The sequence below is a fragment of the Vipera ursinii genome (assembly GCF_947247035.1).
Source record: "Vipera ursinii genome assembly, chromosome: 2".
Classification (NCBI taxonomy): domain Eukaryota; kingdom Metazoa; phylum Chordata; class Lepidosauria; order Squamata; family Viperidae; genus Vipera; species Vipera ursinii.
Window position 1 is genome coordinate 88,958,556 of NC_139513.1, and position 14,091 is coordinate 88,972,646.

At 37.1% G+C, this 14,091-nt stretch overlaps 1 protein-coding gene across 1 annotated transcript in view; it reads left to right on the top strand.

Annotated features, from left to right (window-relative positions):
• Positions 1–7,346: 7,346 nt before the first annotated feature.
• Positions 7,347–14,091, top strand: part of FSTL4 (follistatin like 4) — a gene marked incomplete at both ends in the record, with an annotated part of 506,362 nt that continues 499,617 nt past the window's right edge. Inside the window, one exon of the mRNA XM_083353371.1 lies at positions 7,347–7,684. Within this exon, the coding sequence (XP_083209497.1) occupies positions 7,347–7,684 (338 nt within the window). The remainder of the gene's footprint in view (positions 7,685–14,091) is intronic.

Sequence of the window (14,091 nt, forward strand, 5' to 3'; positions counted from 1 at the left end):
AAAGTGGAAAATGGACTTTGAATAACATCTAGTGGTAGATTTGTGTATAGCACTATTCCTAGCTTGGGAGAACAGCTGGCAACAAAGGACAATATTTTGGCATACCTATCACCCTGACCTTCTTGGATTATAACCTACTCAGCTTGGACTTTTAACTTCAAGAGCTAGTGGAAGAGAAAGAAAAAAAAAGACCTTGGACTATGCCTGGCTGGGAGAGACTGTTGAGCTGTCTTCAGAGAGGTTGAACATTTTGAACACTTCAAACATTGTGGATTACAACTTTGCCTGATTAACAACTTTTTGGATACTTGACACAAAGGATTACTATAAAATATTGCTTTCAGAACTGAACCTATACTTTGGTATCTATTGGATTATAAAGGATACATATAAAGACCAGAAAACTAGAGGAAATTTTGATCTACTCTTACTGAGTCTGGTGATACTAGAGGATCTCCAGGAATGATGCCTCAAGAAAAAAAAAACACCTTCCAAAAAGAAATATATTCTATGCTACAACTAATTCACCAAACAATTGTTGAATGTAAAGAGGACATAAAAAGAAATCATAATGAAACTAAAAACAACTTAGACAATATAAATGAGAAAATCTCCAAATTAAATCTACAACTAGAAAGTTTCCAGATAATGACTACAAAGTATGAACAAATAATCCAGAAATCAGAAGACGAAACAGAAGAAATGGATTTAGAGATGGAAGAGATAAAAGAAGGCAAATATAAATGACTATATATAAACAAAATACTGCAAGACTTAGCTATAACAATGAAAAGAACTTTTGCCCCTTAGACTTGCAAAATATATATGATGGCAAGGAAGAAGTTTTTTAAAAAGGGAATATAGAGCTGTTAAGGGAAATGTCACAACTTGGGAGACAGGGAATGAAAACAGAAATGGAGGAAGAAAGGAACTGGGAGTTGTTTAATGAATATATATGGGCAGAATTTCCCCCCCCCAAAAAAAAACAACAATACCCCACCTAAATTGTCTTCCTCATGCCAAGCAATTTTTACAAAAATAAAAAGAAAATTGCCCTGGCTTGGAAAGTGACTTGGCAAAGAAAGAAAGTCAGATTTAAAAAACAGAAGATGTGACCTTTTAGAGGGGGCATTATATATTTAAATACTTATTTGAATAAGATTAAAAGAACGGATGACCCTTAAATATAATTAGACTTTTATAATGAAAGATATAATTTAGAATTAAGAAAGCATTTTTTCCTCTTTTTTGGGCTTGGGAAACATGAAGATAAGAGGAGAAATGATTTGAATAAAACTTTTAGCTATATAAATGTAATTAATATTGAGAAAATCATAACGAGAGAAATGATATTTCAAATACTGATGGGGAATCAAACCTTAACAAAAGCACAAAAACCAGATATTGATTAATGAATTGACATTATTGATTTACAAATTGATATTATTTGTATGATATTAATAAAATATGATGATGCTTATATCTAACTTTGTATACATTAACAGTAGTAAAAATTGTAATGGTGTAATGAGAGGGACTTCTGCCAACCTAGCAGTTTGAAAGCATGTAAAAATGCAAATAGAAAAATAGGGACCCCTACAGTGGGAAGGTAACAGCATTCCGTGTGCCTTTGGCATCTAGTCATGCCGGCCACATAACCACAGAGACGTCCTCGGACAAGTGCTGGCTCTTCGGCTTTGAAACGGAGATGAGCACCGGCCCCTAGAGTCAGAAACGACTAGCATGCATGTGCGGGGGAACCTTTACCTTTACCCTTAATGAGAGGGAAACGGAAAAAAATATGAAGAAGAAAGGAGGATCAGGGGAAAAATACCGGATTGTGTAGTATTGAACAGATTTATATCGAAGAAGTTAATGTTAAATATTTGAACCCAGACATATTGTTTACTAAGCACTAAAGACTGTAATTTAAAAAAATTAATACAAATTTTATATAAAAAAAGAATTCTGCATGTCATATATTGAAAGAATGGTCTTCTGCATCCCAATCACTAATGCAACTAATTGTGGACTTCCAGTGAGTGCCATGATAAGCTATACATCCCTGCCAAAGTGGAACAGCATATATGGCAGCTAGATGCTTGAACCTGGCTAGCAAAATCTCTCCAGAGAAAGAAGAGATCATGGGATAGACCACATGCACTCCAGATAGTTGCTACTCATGAGCAGATCACAGAAACTGAAATTTTGCGGTCATTGTATGAGTCGAGTGGCTGGGTACTAAGGGATACCATTTAAGCCAGACATGTCAAACTCACGAAGTCACATGACATTGTGCAACGTATCGGGACGGTTTTGCCATTGCCAGCAATGGGGTGGGCATGGCTTCCATGTGACGTGTCTGGCCCACGGGCCAGCAATTTAACACCCCTGATCTAAGCTCACAGCCTTTTGTGGATAAAAAGCTCAGCCAAGCCTCATTTCTAAAATCACATTCGGAATTATTGGTTTAGAAATATTAAATGGCCAGTTTTTATTGTATTCACTGGTGAGCCTCCTTTTTCTTAGAGAAAGAAGTTTTAAATACAATTTAAAGTACCAGGAAAATATTACTTTGGAATAAACAGGAAAAGGATGTTTAAAGTATTGATTTTGGAAAGTTAAAAATGGACCAGGTTTCCAAATGGAAGTAGAATAAAAATTCGAAATTTACTATAAGAAAATCCTTCCTCTGGGAAACTATGGTTGAGGTTTTTTAAAAAAAAATGGGATAGGACTTTGAAAGCTGGACACGCTAAGGGAAATAGAAAAAAAAATAAAGTTTATAATTAAAGGAGAAGAATACCGTACTTAAATTCAACTTGTTAATAAAGAATGGAGCAAAATACTTTAACAGTAGATTTTTTGAAGGATATTTTTTAACAATGGACTCAGGAATTAAGAATGTCTGATATCATATTATAGTTGGTATCATTATCAACACACAAAGAGTCACAGAAGAAGAATAAGCTATACTGGATAAGACTGAAAGTCATTTGAATATAAATTAAATATGACAAGAGAATGATATGGGAAAAAATGATATACTGGCTATACAAATGAAATTGGTTGATGCTTTAATATCTCAAGTATCAAAGCAAGAATGATTTGGACAAACTTTTCTTACTGGATGTACAAAATAGATCTTTTAAAATCCTGAAGGATTCTCTGAGAAGGAACCAAAAGTAAAATGAAACCAAGTTCTAGGACATTATTTGAAGAGACTAAAAACCAAGATTGTTAAAAGTATAGGAAAGAATTATAACGTCTATTTATTTGATCAAATCTAAAATATTTATTTCTGGTGACTCTTAACAAGCTTTTGTTAATAAGGAATCAATAACAAAATGTTTAGATTTTGTTTATAGTTAAACAATGGATCATATCAGCCATCCCAGGTAAACAGAAAATACTAGATGAGCTGATGCATCTTGCATGTCTGAAGATTCTGATTTCTTAATGCCACATTTAACAGCTTGATCAATTAAAAGGGGTTCTGACCATTAATCCACTGGGGGCTCCGGCCTTTCTTGCCTGATCGTTTCCTAAGCAGCAACTCTTTCCCCCATTCCCCAGGTTATCCACACAGTTCGTTACATATATGAGATGAAGACATGGGATAAGTTACTAAAATTGGTTATACTTGTGATAAAGGAGGAAATTATTTCTTTATATACTTTTTTTCTTTCCTGCCATGTTTATTTTTTGTATTATTATATTTTTGTAGATTGTATTAGATTTTTTTTCTAATTCATTTTTTTTTCTAATTCTAATCTTCAATCACAATTATCACAAAAAATGTAATGCTATTCATTGTGAAGTGTTCTACTTTGGTGTTACTGTTGATTTTTGTATAAAACATATATATTAATATAAAATTGTCTAATGGTAAAATGAACTAATATTCATTCTATTTCAACTTGCCAGAGACACTTAAAAATTCCTGTATTATTTACTTGAAATCAACATTCTGTTAGTTGGTGTTCAGTTTTTAATAAGAAGTATCAAATATATTTATCATTTCTTCTACTTACATCAACTCTTGATTTCAAAATAGTATGTGCTGCCAATATTCAGGTTGTTTAGTATATCTAGGAATATGTCTAAGAATCATTATCATTTACTTTTTAAAAAATCTTAAGAATATAATGTAAACAAGCAGTACAGTCATGGTATAGATGACTACAGCTATAATTTACAAGAAAAGAGACATTCCTAGTTAATTAACAATAGTGTAATATTTGGATTTACTTGTATCTAGTAAAAAAAGGTTTATTTTAAATCTTCCTGTGTTCAGATTAAGATTTTCTAAAAAATATGTTTTTATCACATCCTTCCTGCTTTTGAAAACTATCTGTCTTCTGTACACTGAGCATTAATCAATATAGATTTTATCTAATAGCCATCCCTATTATAAGAGATAATGCTTCTTTAAGCTGAGTTGGAGTTTTCAAACAACCATATTTCTAATTTAAATGCAATTCAAAGCTGATTTACTAGGGCATACATGCCATTGACCTTAATGGGATTTGTTCCTGAGTAAACATTTATGTGTTTACTTAAAAGATTTATATACCTTTCAGCAGCACAATTTCCAGGATAGTTTATATAAAATTATGCTGTAATTACCTAAGCAGCAGTCGTTCTGAAAACATTGAAATCATATTGTTGAATGACTTCATATATGAGGTATTGGAATGCTACTTTTCAAACATGATTATTTATCCATACAATTATTTGACTACAATGAATAGATATGAAGAATATGTAAACTGTTGTACAGTTTATCATATCATCACCATCATATCTATACTTTATCATTCAAATATATTATCTGAACGCTAATGATAATATTGTAAACTTAATATTCTTACTTCAGCACTTTTTAAACATTTACATTTTAAATTATAATGAGTAGAAATTTTTTTTATTTTAAAAGAAAATTAAGCATTTAGAATCCATTACATATACAGTAAGTAACGATGATCTGCTGTGGTTCTCTCTCTTTTAGCACACAGTTCTGAATATGAGAATCCCCCAAAAATGTGATTCAATGATCCCAATATTCCATGTTGCACTTGTAACAAGCCTCTTGTCTGCTCATATATGATATATATTTCTAGGGATGAAAGTGGAGATTAGAAGGGTCAACCATATCATCGACATGTGCTCCCTGTAGGTGTCCCATCTCTTTGGTTGTGTAGCAATCAAGACGTTACTCAGCAGAGCAGAAGCAGCTCTTCCCCTGCTTTCTCAGTTGTCCTCTCTCTTTCTGAGCAATAGGCAATTTGGCTAGGGATTGGCTCCACTCCATTCCATCTAACAAGAGATTTCACACTCAGATGAGTATGACAAGTTAACAGCTGCTCTCTCCAGCTGAAATTCCTTGTTCAGCCTCTGCCTGTTAATAATAGGATCAGCACTGGATTAACTATTAAGCAAAATAAGCATGTGGTTAAGGCACCAGGGGAAAGGGGGCAACACAGGGTTTTTTTTCCCTTGCTATCATGCCCTGAACTCTCACTACCACACTGCAGTTTAGTTTATGTCTTGCCAGTTGAACAATAGAAATGTTGCGCTGTGCTTAGGGCATCAGTTGACTTTAATCTTGCAGCGAATAGGATGTGAGTATAGATCCTCCTTTGTTCCAAAGGGCAAAAGGAGTAGACTACCAAAAGTTGAGAAATCTACTTTATTTACTTTAATATTAGTTTTCCCAGAAGTCATAAAGTTACACATTCAATTAAACCTATCTCAAAGTAATGCTATTGAATCCTATTATTTGGATGTTTACTGTTTCATTTTTGTTTGAGTGACACCGGAGTGTCAGTTTTCCTTCAATAAATTACATCTAACAAATGTTGCTTCAAAATGCACAAAACGAATAGTTTATCATCTCTTTGTGTATTTTTCAATTTATGAACTAGATGAAGGAAAATAAATGAAGCTGTTTACATCTTCACTAAAGCTTCTGCAAAAAGAGTGTTTTATTAGCCAGTTTGGTCTAATAAAGCTTAAGGTACTGTACTAGAGACTATAAGTTCAAGTCCTGCCTCAGTCATGAAAGCCAACTGGGTGACTTTGGGCCAGTTTTTCAGTCTTTCAGCCCAATCTACCTCACAGGCTTGCTGTTGTGGGGAAAATAGGAGGAGAAAGATGTGTTGGATATCTTCACTGCTTTCAGTCCTCTGTAAAAGTAATAAAGGCAGCACACAACTGAGTAAATAAATAAAAACACATATTTTCCCATGTTTTGTTGTTTTTTGCAAGATTCCATCTTGCAATTTTGTTTTTGCTTGCAGCTGCTGTCTTTTGTCCTGTCTTTGGTTCAGATTCTTTCTCAGGGGTCCCTAATCTTCAAGGCTACCCTCCACAGAGAGATGAGTGAGGTTTTCAAAACCTGTTCTTCCAGTACGTTGCTTTATTGCTCTTGCTGGATAATTCAGCTATTATTGAGTCCATCAGGTCTGTATTGCCCAGAAAAAAGGAAGCAGTTGATCAATCAAGAGAAAGGGCAATTTCCCCTTTCTGATATCTCTTCATTGCTGAGGAGGGAGCAGTTTACAGCCACCACCCTGACCTCTCAAATGTCTACGTATTTTATTTTTTCAAAGTCAAAACCAAAACTCTCCTTTTAAACATTTCATCTGGATACCTTCCTATCTCAATTTTGCTTTTTTTCCCCAAATTGGCATTACTGTATTCTGAGAGGCAGTTTGGTATAATAGTTAAGGCACTAGGCTAGAAATTTGGAAGCCGGTGAGGTCTAGTCCCGCCTCAGCCACAAAGCCAGTTGGCTGACCTTGAGCCAGTTGCTCTCTCCTTCAGCTTTAGGAAGGAGACAAGGGCAAACCACTTCTCAGAAATTTCTCAAGAAAACTGCAGGGACCGATCCAGGCGGTTGCCAGGAGTCAACACCGACTTGTGTACATATTGCATTCTGCAATTCTAAAGTGATTTATTAAGTACCGTAAAGCCCAGTTTAATAAGGATGCTTTTTGATTATGCTGTCACTAAACTCATTGAAATCACAGGGGACGGCTGTTAACGCAGAGGGAGAGATGCAGCAACAGCTGGCTTGCCTCGGTGTCTGAGAGTCAGCCAGTCCACATCTGAGGGAACTGGCACTGCTCTCTCTCTCTCTCTCTCTCAAGGTCTGGAGCCCCGCAGCTGCCTACTTATTATCACCTAGGTTGGAGCCGGCCATTAGCTAGCATAAGGCGCTGAAGAGCAGGAAGGAAAGTAAAAAAACAAAACAAAAAACAAAAAACTTTCCTACTAAAATCCAACTCAGAGGCAGGGGGTTTAAGCAAACTCGCCCTAGGAAAGACCCAGGGCCAGGTGTCATGAGTCACGCAATCCCCAGCTGGGGCCCGTTGGAAAGCTGGCCGCCGCCGCCGCCGCCGCCGCCTCTTTTGCCTTTGGCCAAACGAGCCTCTTCTACCGACTTCCCTTCCCATCTGCCTGGGACTCCCGCCCTTTTCCCTCGCCCTCGGCATTTCTTCGATGTCCGCACAGGTGTCAGCGATTGGGTAGAATATGCAAATGCGCCGGTGACGTCACGCAGCGCTGGTCCAGACAGCAGAAATAGGGCAGGAATTCAGCAAAGCAGCATTTACACACCTCTCTTCGCGCCTGGATTGCGACTGAAGCTGCCGCTGCCTCGTCCTTCTTTCCGCCTTGTGTGTGTGTGTGTGTGTGTGTGTGTTTGTTTCGCTTTCCTTGTTCCCCCCCTTTTGATTCTTCCCCTTCCATCCCTTCTCCCTCCTTCTCTCAATTCCGGCCACTACCGCCCCTTTCACGATCTCCCCTCGCCGCCCTTCCCAACCCTCCCGCAGGCTTCGCCTCTCTTTCCTCGAGGACTCTTTTTCTTTCGAGAGCAAAAGCGCCGCAACTCTGACGTCTCCTTCCTTCAGTTGCGCCGGGCTCTTTGGCAGGAGGTGCGCCTGCTGCTCTCGGGCTACTCCAGGTAAGCCTTGCATATCTCTAGCGTTGGCAGGGGCAGGGGCGGGGGGGGGAGAGAGAAGCCTGGGCGAGCTGGGTGACACGCTGGCTAATTCTTCCCTCCTCGTCGAGGGGGGAAGGAACGACCCGAGTGATGCGCTGCTCTCCACCATCCCGTCCGCGCGCACGAACAGACCAATTCGGTGTGTATGTGTGTGTGTGTGTGTGTGTGTGTATGTTCTGGTCCCCCCCTTTTTTTTTTCTTTTGCCCCGGCCGAGGCTGGAAGAGGTCCGCCCGCGAGTTTCCACGCCGTCAACTTAGGAGGCAGTTAAAGCGAGGCCGCCCCGAGCGAGCTGCGCTCTCGGATGCAGGGTGGTGGTGGGTGGGTTAGGCGTGTGTGCGCGGGGAATCCAGCGAGTAAAATAGAAAGAAAGAAAGAAAGGGAAGCTATTGGGGGAAGAAGCCTGGATGGCACCTTGCCCGAAAAGCAGAAGCTACTAAGCTCCGGAGGGAGCTCGCTCGATCGCTCGCTCTCCTTTTCCCGCTTACTGGGAAGAAGGTAGGTGGCGGCGGGGGGGGGGGGTCGGGGAGAGGCAGGGGAGAAAGAGGACACTGGCGCGGAAACTCTAGCGGGCGGCTAGAAGATCTGCGGTTCCCTCGTCTCCGTCAAACCCTATTTCTCGGGGCGCTACACCTTTGGGAGGGGGGGCAATTAGGGGGGTGGGGTGGGGGTCTGTTGGAGAACTTTGAATTGAATGCGTAGCTCGAGTCCCGCGATGGCGCATTTCCAACGGCCCGAAGAAGACACTCCGGGAAATCGGAGCGGCTGCTGGCTTTGATCGAGCGCTAGTTTAGAGCGAGCGGTGCTCTTCCTTTTTTAGGACGACGCTCGGCTTTCTTGTCGTTTTTCAGTCCTGCCCTCTCCCTCCGGGGGGGGGGGGCGACGGAAGCTTTTTGTGTCCCACCGTTAGCGTGGCGGGTTCTTGGCCGCCCGACTGTCAGAAGCTCAGGTTGCCCTGCGGTGGGAACTGGAGCCTTTGGCACCATCCGTGAGCTTATATAAATGCATGCCCATCGCATTGCGCCCCTTCCAGTTATGTAAAGATGAGAAAGGAAGTTAAAGGACGGTGAGCCAAAGAAAATTCAAACGTGAAGTAAAACGTAGCTGACTGTAATTTATACGGGCAGCGTTCCCTATACCCCCTCCACTCTTTTCTTTCTTTGCAAATCAGCTTGGCTTCTCACTGCTTTTTATACATGGCCTGTACTTTTTACACTTTCTGGTGGTCCCATCCATTCCACCCAGCCACAACTTTCTCAGTCTGCTTGCTGTTTCCTATATTTGACTTGCAATTCCATCCTCAGGCATACATCTTTTATACTTTCGCATTCGAGTCACATTTTTTATACTTCCATTCATTGTTAACCTCCAGATTCCCACAAAACACATTTGAGTATTCCATTCCCACTGCATTCAACTTTTATGTTTCTCCTAATATACCCAACTCTCATACATAACAAGGGAAGCATAAGAGTTATTGCATATGAAACCATATTGGCTTCTTTTAACAAATACTCATATCTTCTTCTTTTTTTTGCAATAGAGTACATACTAGTAGCATTTATATATAAAAAAGTTTCCATCTTCTCATCTTTGGTGAGCATTCTACCAAGGTATAACAAATTCATCTATCTAAATAAAATACAAGTTATTTGCCATTGATGTATATAACCTTGCAATTATTCACTATAGTTTCCTTGTCAATACTGTACTGTTGGCTGTGACATGAATTGTATCACATTTGCATCATATAACCTATGTGAAATTCACTGAAAAACATTTGGATTCTCAGTCAACAATGTAACAATCTGCATATGTACTTTATTCAACATACTAATCAATCCACCTTTAACATTTCAAACATTAATTGCACATTTATCCAAAAATACATTACATAAGCAAAGGGGTATCATATATATATATATATATATATATATATATATATATATATATATATATATATATATATATATATATATATATATATATATATATATATATTAATTCCTTGCTAATTTACTATGCATTCTATCCATTTTTTTGTATGTTTTTCCATCTAGTCCTCTTATATTAGCGCAAAACATTCTATAACTTAAACCTCTTCATCATGCACTTTTCCTAAAACAACTATTTTTATACCTTTTCCATTGACCTTTTAGCTCCTCCTCTCCTTTTCTGCATGTTTCCTTTCCAATGTAGAGTTGCATTGCTCTTCCCAGGTTTGGCTCATTGTCTTTTTTACTGTGTTTTTCAGTCACAATTCTGCCAAATGCCTTCCCATATACACTTAATGAACAATTACCCTTGAAGTTTCTTCCTTTCTGCAACACATTTGTAAAGGGTTAAATTCTTCCAATCAGGCACAGATGTGATCTTTACATCCTTATTTTTCTGTAAGTAAGTCAGGTCCATATTTTAACAGTTCTCCAGTTACACCATCTACACCTGTATCCTTACTTTTTAAAAACATTTTTCAAGCATCTTTTAGTTCCTTTCTTTTCCATTGAATGCTTATATTTACAGCATTTGCTTTAATTCCACTTATTGACATGTTGCTATAATGTCTATATAAATCTGTAAAATACTCGATCCTGTCATGCTGGCTTCATTTTGGATTATTTCATTCAGTTTTTGATTTTATTTATTCTTCCAGAGGCTTCTTGTTTAGTTTTTTTCATCCAGTCCAAAACAAGTACTTATTCCCAAAAAAATTATCTGAATTTTTTTGGTCTTAAAATCATACTCATTCCTTCCTTCCATTATAACTCCAGTTCATGGCACTGCAGATTCTTAGTGGTTTCCATATATTTCCTTCTCTAAAATATACTTTTATTAAATTTCTTCAAAAATAGAAAAACAAGAAAAAAATTAAAAAGGAAAGATAGGGAAGGTGAAGGTGGAAAGGAATAAATTAAAAATAGGGTAACTTCCAACTTTCTTCAGTATAGCCACAAATATAAAATGCATTAACTTTTTGGTATACATTGTATTCCTGTAATCACAAGCCATTCTAATAATCCAATCCAAAAATTAATATAGCACTTCTTTCAGTTTCTAGAACAAAGTCCCAAAATGGTTTCCACATACAAACAAAGCTAGTCAAAGTCTCTTCTTTAATCAAGGTAGTTAATTTCACCATCTCAGCCATTAACTTCACCATCCATTTTTCCTTTGCAGGAAGCTATAAGTCTTTCCAGCTCTGTGCATACAAAAGTTTCACTACAGTTATCATATACAAGAACAAGACTCAAGGTTTTTTTAATGGCTTATCCATCAAATTCATATCATATTTCCATTCATCTATTCTCAATCTGCATTTTTCTTAAGTTCCTTCAGTTTTATTTTTATTCTAGTTTCTTTTGCTTGTATGTCCATTTTCCCTGAAGCCACCCTTGATGCTATCCAAAAATGGTTTATCTACAGCTAGAATTGCTTATCTCCTTTGTACACCACACTAATTATCCCAATCCTTCATCATAAGCAAATTAGTTATGATTTTACATTCATTCTTTTGCTAGGTGTTTTTTTGATGAGGCTTATATCTAAACTACATATTTGAAGCAAAATATGTTTTTTCTGAAAGAGACACACCCCTCTAATTTATTCTTGCATCTTCAAATGACTTAATCTTTTTTTGGTTCTTTTTTGTCACCTAGATTATTTTTTGCTACAACATATTAATTCAGAATTTTGCACTATTTTTCCCAATGGTTCTCACACAAACCCAAGTTCATGTTTTTTTGTTTGGCATATATGTATGCTATAGCTATAGAAACCATTTAGAGACTTTAATGTGCGATCATATCATATTGCAAGTTATACAGCATAATACAAAAGACTTGGTGTGGTATAGAGAAGATCTAAAACATTTTAAATTCTCTCCCCACACTTCCCTTTAACATTCTTTTTATTAAAAATATGTAAGAGCCAAGTTTGAAATGATGCAGTCTATGTGGCATAGTATCAGAGATTAAGTACATAGGGTTCAGAGAAACTTATTTCTAAATAAAAGCATATTGAAATATACCATAGCTACAAAAGTAAGCCATGAATTTTGTGAGACTTCATCTCATATTTAGAAGAAATAGGTGCATAGCTCAGCCTTAAGGTTTGTTTAAAAGTTGAGAGTTCAGCATTTATTTCTAAGTATATTAAATGATCCTAAATTTTTAGTGACATAATACAAACTTTTATGACTTATCCACTCTGATCTACTCAAAAGCTGTTTAAGTATGCTTTATTTCTTTACTAGGATAAGGAATCTATGGTTTCATCAAATGTTTGAAATAGTCATAATATAATTCATGCTTTATTCATATAAAAGTAAACTTTAAGTACCTTTTCTTTCTTATGTAATAAAAACTGAATAGAGTTAAATGCTTAGGAATCTCCTGAAATGGATCCTGAGGCATTGAAAATAGTTCTTGAATTTAAAAAGAACTATAATTAAAAGGTCACTATATCTACTTGTCTATCAAGCTACATTTCTTGTGTTGTTTCTTTTAGTTTTCTTATAAAGTCCAAATTGAAATATGTAATGCCAAGAAAAGTCCAAAGCACTTTACCTCTAATAGTTTGTGTGTTAAATAATGTCTTTAATAATTAGCAGATTTAAGGATTTTTCCTGCATCTATGAATGGGGGGGAGGAGGCTCTCTGATTAGTAACTGAGCAAAATTTGTAAGTATTAAATTACACAAGTTCCTTATGTTTTAATTTAGGAAGACATTGATTACATGGCAGGGTATTTTAAATATTGAAAAGTTTCAAAGGAAAGTCTTATTCAGTTTTTCTTTTATAGTTTCTAGACTTTTTTTCTTTTTATGGTAAAATGTTGGTATATATTATATAACAAGTCACTTTTTATGAAATCTCTCTGATGTGTTGTCATGTAAGGCATCCTGATAGTGATGGGAAACATGTTTCTAGTTCTACTAGGTTACTTGGAACCGTGAAAGCAAAGATGAGCTGTCCATCAGTTGCAGTTCTGAAATCCTTATTTTGCCCCTAGGTGTCGCCTGTGCTGAATTTAAAATTCTGGGGAAAATGTTTTATTTCTAAATATATATATTTTGTCTCAAATGGAATAGCAAATATAAACACCTTCTTTTAAGTGTTTGTCTTGCCTTCCTTCTATCAGCATCTTTTCCTATATTGTATTCAGACATGTATTCAGTAATAATTATACTGTTTAAAATCTTACAAGTATTCAGGGAGATCAATGAAGAAAGATAGCAGTTCTTTTCAGAGAAATACCATGCCTTGTTTTTTTAATAGGTATCTTGAAAAGATAGTAGTATTGTGTTTGACTGCATGTATTTGATGAATCATGCAAAGATTATAGTTATCACTCCTGCGAGATGGCAGCTGATTGAAGTTTATGGTCTTGAAGTATCAATTTTGCTTAAAATTACATCTGCAAAAAAAGTCTTCTAAAATCCCTTTTACCATATTTTGTAAATAATTAATACAGCTAATACAAAGGTTAACACTCATGATTAGAGCAGATGAGATAAGATCACATGAGAATAACATTGTCAATTAATAGTCTAAAACAGGGCTTTTCAATCTTTTCACCCATTGTACCACTTTTAGGATATGGCAACATCCAAGTACCACCAGTCGCCTAGCAAGGTGTCAAAAACTTGATGACCAAAAAAAAGGAAAAAAGTGATGAAGTACAGGTAGTCCTCAACTTACAACAGTTCACTTAGTGACTGTTCAAAGTTACAATGGCACTGAAAAAATTGCCCCCCAAGCCACAGATGAGCAAGACACCTGCCTGCCAGCCAGGCAGAGCTCTTCCTCCTGTCCGAGGTTTTCATTGTTGTGAGCATTTCTGTTGAAGATTGGCAGCGGGTGGGAGGGTTGTTTGGTTTTTATTCCCCCCCCCCATGCTGGGTGGTTGCAGTAGGTTTTGGTCATTTCACATGACCCTGGGACACTGTGACCATCATAAATATGAATCAGTTGCCAAGCATTTGAATGTAAATCACAAGACCCTGGGGATGATGCAACATTCCAGCTGATCGGCGCTTCTTCTGGGCTCAGCAGACGTGCTGGGATCAGCACCGAGCTTCAGCTGG